This window comes from Polyodon spathula, chromosome 38 (assembly GCF_017654505.1).
Source record: "Polyodon spathula isolate WHYD16114869_AA chromosome 38, ASM1765450v1, whole genome shotgun sequence".
Classification (NCBI taxonomy): domain Eukaryota; kingdom Metazoa; phylum Chordata; class Actinopteri; order Acipenseriformes; family Polyodontidae; genus Polyodon; species Polyodon spathula.
The window spans coordinates 2,896,574-2,902,875 of record NC_054571.1 but is presented as its reverse complement, the minus strand read 5'-3'; the positions used below and the strand labels follow the sequence as shown (position 1 = coordinate 2,902,875).

Sequence of the window (6,302 nt, the reverse complement as noted above, 5' to 3'; positions counted from 1 at the left end):
CATCGCAGACGGTACAGGACCACGGCACTGCCCTCGTGGTGCCACTGCATTGCCACTGAAGATCATTCGGTGAGGAGCAGGAGATTCATACAAGAAATGCAATGGAGATAGAGCATTGAAAGCTGTCCTGGCAGAGCCTAATCCACTCCTGCGTTACACAATTAAAAAGATTACAGTGATAACACCAGCTGCTCAGTGTGAGCGTCCCTGGCTCCTTCACAAGTGATGCGGAGACTGGGAGCAGACCCAGATTCAATCAGAAACACTGGGAATGATTTCACAATGGAAATGAACACGCTGGCTTCATAGAGCAAGACCATATGAAGAGAATTACCAACTTCTCTCCAGATTAGTGCGTCTTTATCCTTTCCTATACTGCTGTGCCAGAGAGATTTTAATATCTTTATCTGCTCCTCCAGCACAGAGCAGAGGGAGGCAGTTCAATGAGTATAAGAGCCTCCCTATCTCTTTCTCTGTCGCTTCTTTTTGCACGCTAGAGGGCGCTATCTGACTACTATTGAAATACAGCCGCCGGCGCTGCCTCTGGAGATGACGTCGCTGTACAAGACCGCGTTCTAAATCGGATTTTCTAAAACAGGACATTAACCAAAGCCAGCAAACGTAGATGTGGACCTTGTATTACCAAAAAAAAAAAAAAACTACATTTCTCCGTCAGAAAGTTAAGCGTTAAACTTTCCAAAATCAAAAGCATGCAAATAGCCTTTTTCAAACCGTTCATGGCTAACTAGCTCAGTAAAGCTTATGGCTTTATTATTAAGATCGGTAACTATTTATTTATTTATTTATTTATCTATCTATCTTTTTAATAATCAGAAAGACCAATAGTAAGTTTTGCCAGCATGGGCAGTCAGGTCAGTCGCTGATTTAAGTGTTGCAAGGTTTGGAATTTTTTACCCTGATTTTGAATGCCCTATCATACTCCCTCGCCACAGCAATTTCCCACAACAGCTCAGGAGAACAGAAGGTGAGCGGGCGTCTGATTCCCCCCAAAAAATCGCCTTATTACACCCAGGAGCTCCAGGGCGGTTTTTGGTGAGCTAGCGGCCTCTGGAGGACAAAGGCCGACACTTCAAGGAGCTCACAGGGTACCTGGCCAGTAGGGGCCACTGTTGCACTGCCTGTGGACTCCCCAGCTAAGACCGTCAGCTTGGCGCAGCCAGGACACAATCCTGCTCCTACTACTACCTGGCATCAGTTAAGTTCAATATTAATGACTGAATGGATCCCTTGAGACACAATGGCTCCAACTGAAATTCGTGTCTGGGGCTCGTGGAGTAGTGTGTTAATGCACAAGCTTGGTCTGACCTGAGGAACGGAACTGCTCCCTCCCTCACCCCCCTAAGAGAAAGGGTGCTCCCTCCAGTCCAGGGCAGGCTTGAGGCACGGAGACTGAACTGCTCCCTCCCCCCCTCACCCCCAGGCTAAGAGAAAGGGTGCTCCCTCCGGTCCAGATGAAAGGGAGCTCCCTTCGGGCATGTGGTTTTCCGAAGAGGCCACGGTTTACTGGACTGTACCCTCCACTAGATTTTGAGTTCTGACCTCTCAAACAGGGCTGCCCCTGCGATTCATTCCTCGTCGTTACTGACGCCGTCAGGGCGGTCTACAGGAAAACGTGAGACCTCTGAGATGGGCAACACATATTCAGATTTACTGTGATTACATCTCTTCAGCCTTGATGAAAGCCTGAACAGTGTGCATTTCATTGAAGTTGAATCCTAAACAAAGTTAACCCACTGCATCAAATTCAGAGCAGCGAGGGGGCATGCATGCATTAAAAATCTGGAACACACGTCAGGAAGATCTATTTTTACACAGAGAGTTATAAATGCATGAACTAGCCAACCAGAGGAAGCATCTAAAACACTAAGAGCATTATAAATACCAAAATACATTTCTCTTTGAAATAATCAGGATGCAAGCTGAATTCATGTCATTTCTAGTTCGACTTTTGCAGTTAACAAAATTAGAGTAAGTTATAATAAAGAGAAAACCAAAATAACAGGCAGATAAAAATGGTCCCAAAAATTCCAAAAGCAAATGAGTTGAAACCGTTCCTGTTCACTCCCTTTGCAGGGGCTAATGGCGAGCTAGGCAGGGACCAGCCCTGATTGGTGCAAGAGCAGCGGTGACCTCGTTCTGTTCTGACTTACCTCCACACACATGAAGCATGGCACGATGGAGGAGCTGGATTTCATTCCCTGCTTGTCACTGGACATCTTTCACTTCCCAGTCCAAAATCGAGCTGAAGAGAAGAACAAACGCTTCAGACAATGCGACCTTCCTAAAAGCGCTGCTCTGGAAATGGCTGTGCCTCACTGCGCTCTGTGCTTCACTGCCATCGCACTGTGCATCGCTGCGCTCTGTGCTTCACTGCCATCGCACTGTGCATCGCTGCGCTCTGTGCTTCACTGCCATCGCACTGTGCCTCGCTGCGCTCTGTGCTTCACTGCCATCGCACTGTGCCTCGCTGCGCTCTGTGCTTCACTGCCATCGCACTGTGCCTCGCTGCGCTCTGTGCTTCACTGCCATCGCACTGTGCATCGCTGCGCTCTGTGCTTCACTGCCATCGCACTGTGCCTCGCTGCGCTCTGTGCTTCACTGCCATCGCACTGTGCCTCGCTGCGCTCTGTGCTTCACTGCCATCGCACTGTGCATCGCTGCGCTCTGTGCTTCACTGCCATCGCACTGTGCCTCGCTGCGCTCTGTGCTTCACTGCCATCGCACTGTGCCTCGCTGCGCTCTGTGCTTCACTGCCATCGCACTGTGCATCGCTGCGCTCTGTGCTTCACTGCCATCACTGTGACGCACTGTGCCTCGCTGCGCTCTGTGCTTCACTGCCATCGCACTGTGCCTCGCTGCGCTCTGTGCTTCACTGCCATCGCACTGTGCATCGCACTGTGCATCGCTGCGCTCTGTGCTTCACTGCCATCGCACTGTGCCTCGCTGCGCTCTGTGCTTCACTGCCATCGCACTGTGCCTCACTGAGCTCTGGATGCACTGTACTTCACTGCCATCGCACTGTGCCTCACTGTGCTCTGGAAAGCACTGTACTTCACTGCTATTACAAAAGCCGTCTAATGCAATCTGAGGCAAAGCAATGCCAGACGGCCGTAGCACATCAACATGAGCCTCTTACACACACAAACACACAAACACACACACACACACACATATATACATACAGACACACACACACACACACACACATATATATAGACAGGTTCATTTCTGCACACGCGCCCCTGTGGTAGAATCAGACCACCAGCTGTATTTACGCAGTTTGAGACGCTGCATTTAGACTTACGCAGTTAACAAAATTTTAGTAAGTTATCATAACACTACAGTTAAAACAGGACATTTAGACACCAGGTCGACGCTGCCCGTTCAAAATGCCACAGAGCAGCCAGTCCTCAAATGAGGACAATGGCGCTGAATGGGTTAAAGGTGAGACAACGTCCGTAGTAAATATTTCATGGTTGGTCACGCCCAAAAATCCTGACAATACAGACCTGTAAGCTGCCAAGCTATTTATAAGGCAAGCAGTCTGAGTTCATACCATTGATATTGAAAAAAAACAATAACCCACTTCTGCACCACTCAGCCTAATCCCCCTGTAGCTGCCCTTGTGCTGCCCTCATTACAGAACCATGGCACTGCTGCATTGGGGATGTATGAGAGGGGCCCATGAAGGCTACAAGTCCAGCTACCTGAGACGTACGTTTCACACAGTGTACATGCAACACCGCACTCTCCCAGAACCAGAACAGAAAGCGTTAGAATCTGAAAAGGAGACACCGTATTAAAACACAGGGCACAGCAGGTAGAGAGAGCAGGAGGGAACCTGCTGTGCTATAAATGCTGTTGCAGTCTCAGGAATGAGCGAACTGGAACAAAGCACAAGCAAGCCTGACACAAGCTGCAGCAGAACCCGTGCTGCCTCGAGTGCATCCAGACCAGCAATGCCTCCTCCAGCGAGCCTCTCTTGCAGATTCACAAATGCACAATCAGAGCCGGCCAGCACTCTCACCGATGGTAGCGCGACGCCGAGGACAGGAGACGCTGCTTACCTCAGCTCCTCGGCTTTCTACTGCAGTTCTGAAGGAGAAGCTGTTCGGGAGTTTGGAACTGAATTGTTAGGATTGCAGACAGCAGCAGCAGCAAATCCTCTCCAGCTTTATCTTCATTGACACACGGACTAAACCAGCAGACTGCCCTCCAATCTGTAACAATACCTATATATATAAATATATAACAGCTGGCCTAGTGAATGGCTTAATTACCAGCCCCCAACAGATCTGATGTGAGACAGAGAGAGAGAGAGAGAGAGAGAGAGAGAGAGAGAGAGAGAGAGAGAGAGAGAGAGAGAGAGAGAGCCAGCATGTGTGTATGTCAGAGATTGCTGAAAGTCATTGATATTCAAAGCATGTCCTCACAGTCTCACCACCTTATAACACAAACACAGCACAACCGATGGAGCTGTTCAGGTGTGTCTGTGTGGCTCTGTGTGTGCGTCTGCCTGTGTATGTGTGTGCGTGTGTGTGTTGCCTGAAGCAATGCTCAAAATAGCTGACAAGCATGTTTTTATTTTTATTTGTTTCTATCTGGTTTGTATGAAGTCATGTTCTGTACAGTCTGTACAGGAAAGGTTCAAGAAAGGGAGGTGCATGTGTTTGTGTTGATAAGGTTAGCTTGAGGACAGGAAACGCCTCTCCTTGCAGTCTCTTCAGCGTGAAGGTATTGATCTACTGGGGCTCCCAAAGGCCTCGACTCGGGGGAAGGGGGCAATCCAAGGGAAGCCACACAAGGCATTGCATTTTATTACATTTGTGAACAACCAAGCCATGCTTCCCGTTGGAATCATTTATATATATACACACACACACACACACACACACACACACACACTGACACACACACACTGACACACGCACACTGTAGGTCTCAATCCTGAAATGGTTTTGGCCGAAGCTGTACATACATACTGTGTATATACTTAGATAAATTTTGGGGGGGAACAACTATGGAACCAGACGTATATAGAGGTGTCAGACTAACTTTGTAAACCTACCCTTTCTTTAAAGAAAAAAAAAACAAACAAGCAAATGTGGAGGCTGAGGCTGTCTGAACAGAGTCCCTTGTCTGGACCCAAAACACGCATTTCCATTCTTCATATCAGCCTTGTGCACAGCTTTGAAACAAAGGTTACAGTGAATGTGTCAATTTATTTGAGAACTGGTATCTGCTAATACACTTGGTTTAAAACTGTCTGCAAGGGATTTCAGATTTTGTTGCGTTTCCTTGGTGAATCCACCTGGAGGGTGAAATTGTCCCCGCCCATTTAATGGCATCTTTCCTGTCATTAACCAATCAGCTGCTTCCTCTACTGACTGACATGCTTTCAGCCAGTAGCAAGCTTTGAGCCCAGAAGACACTGCGGAGGTGAATATGAGGAAGGAATTCCTGTGAAGGAAGGTTTGGAAACTGAGAAATTTCTTTAACTCAGAATATTTCCACACACCCTGTTTTAAGAGTTTGATAACACCGTGTAAAAATATATATATTTTTTTTTGTTCCTGGGTAGTAAGTGTTATTTCCTAATTGCTTATGCCTCAAAAGTATAGAAAATGGCTATTATTCCCCACAGACTTTGCTTTTGTGACCAGGACAGTGATATTTTGAAATATCACTATTTCCAATGAGAAAACAGGAGCTTTTGTGTCATAGTGTATTCACACATTTGTGTTACGGAGGCCGAAGCAGGGATGAGATTCTCAAACATATCTCATGCAAAACTCTGAAAAGGGAAACAATTCCTGAACACTTTGAAACAAACAAACAAAATGTACTTTTTTAACAGGATGGTTTACTTCACAAGAATAAAAAAAACAAAGCAAAAACAGGATGTGGAGCAGGTTTTCAAAGTTTAATTATATATATATATATATATATATATATATATATATATATATATATATATATATATATATATATAATTTACCATTGTATGTAGAAACAGCTTAGGTTCAGTAGTTTTTGTGTACAAAATGTGTTCTGTTTGTTTATTTATTTAATTAACCATGAAGAAGTGTTCAGAAAAGAAAAAAAAACAAAACAAAACAAAAAAATTAACATTGTTTTGGGGAAACTAGTGGAGTTTGCTATTTTGAAGGGGTATTGCTCTAGAAACCAACGGAGAATATTTTGCGCCAAAAATCTAAAATAAATAAATAAATAAACAAATGCATCCTCCACAGAAACCGATGCAACAAACCAGCGACCCC

General features: G+C 45.9%; 1 protein-coding gene across 2 annotated transcripts in view; it reads right to left on the bottom strand.

Moving 5' to 3' along the window:
* The window catches only part of LOC121304561 (phospholipid phosphatase-related protein type 5-like), a 20,279-nt gene extending 15,942 nt beyond the window's left edge, over positions 1–4,337 (bottom strand). The window contains exons 1-2 of one of the 2 annotated variants that reach the window (XM_041235744.1): positions 4,089–4,337; positions 2,172–2,263 (exon numbers count right to left, since the gene is read on the bottom strand). In XM_041235744.1, coding sequence (XP_041091678.1) covers positions 2,172–2,237 — 66 coding nt within the window. In that variant the 5' untranslated portion in view covers positions 2,238–2,263; positions 4,089–4,337. The remainder of the gene's footprint in view (positions 1–2,171; positions 2,264–4,088) is intronic. The other variant, XM_041235743.1, reaches the window with a different exon arrangement.
* Between the last annotated feature and the right edge of the window lie 1,965 nt (positions 4,338–6,302).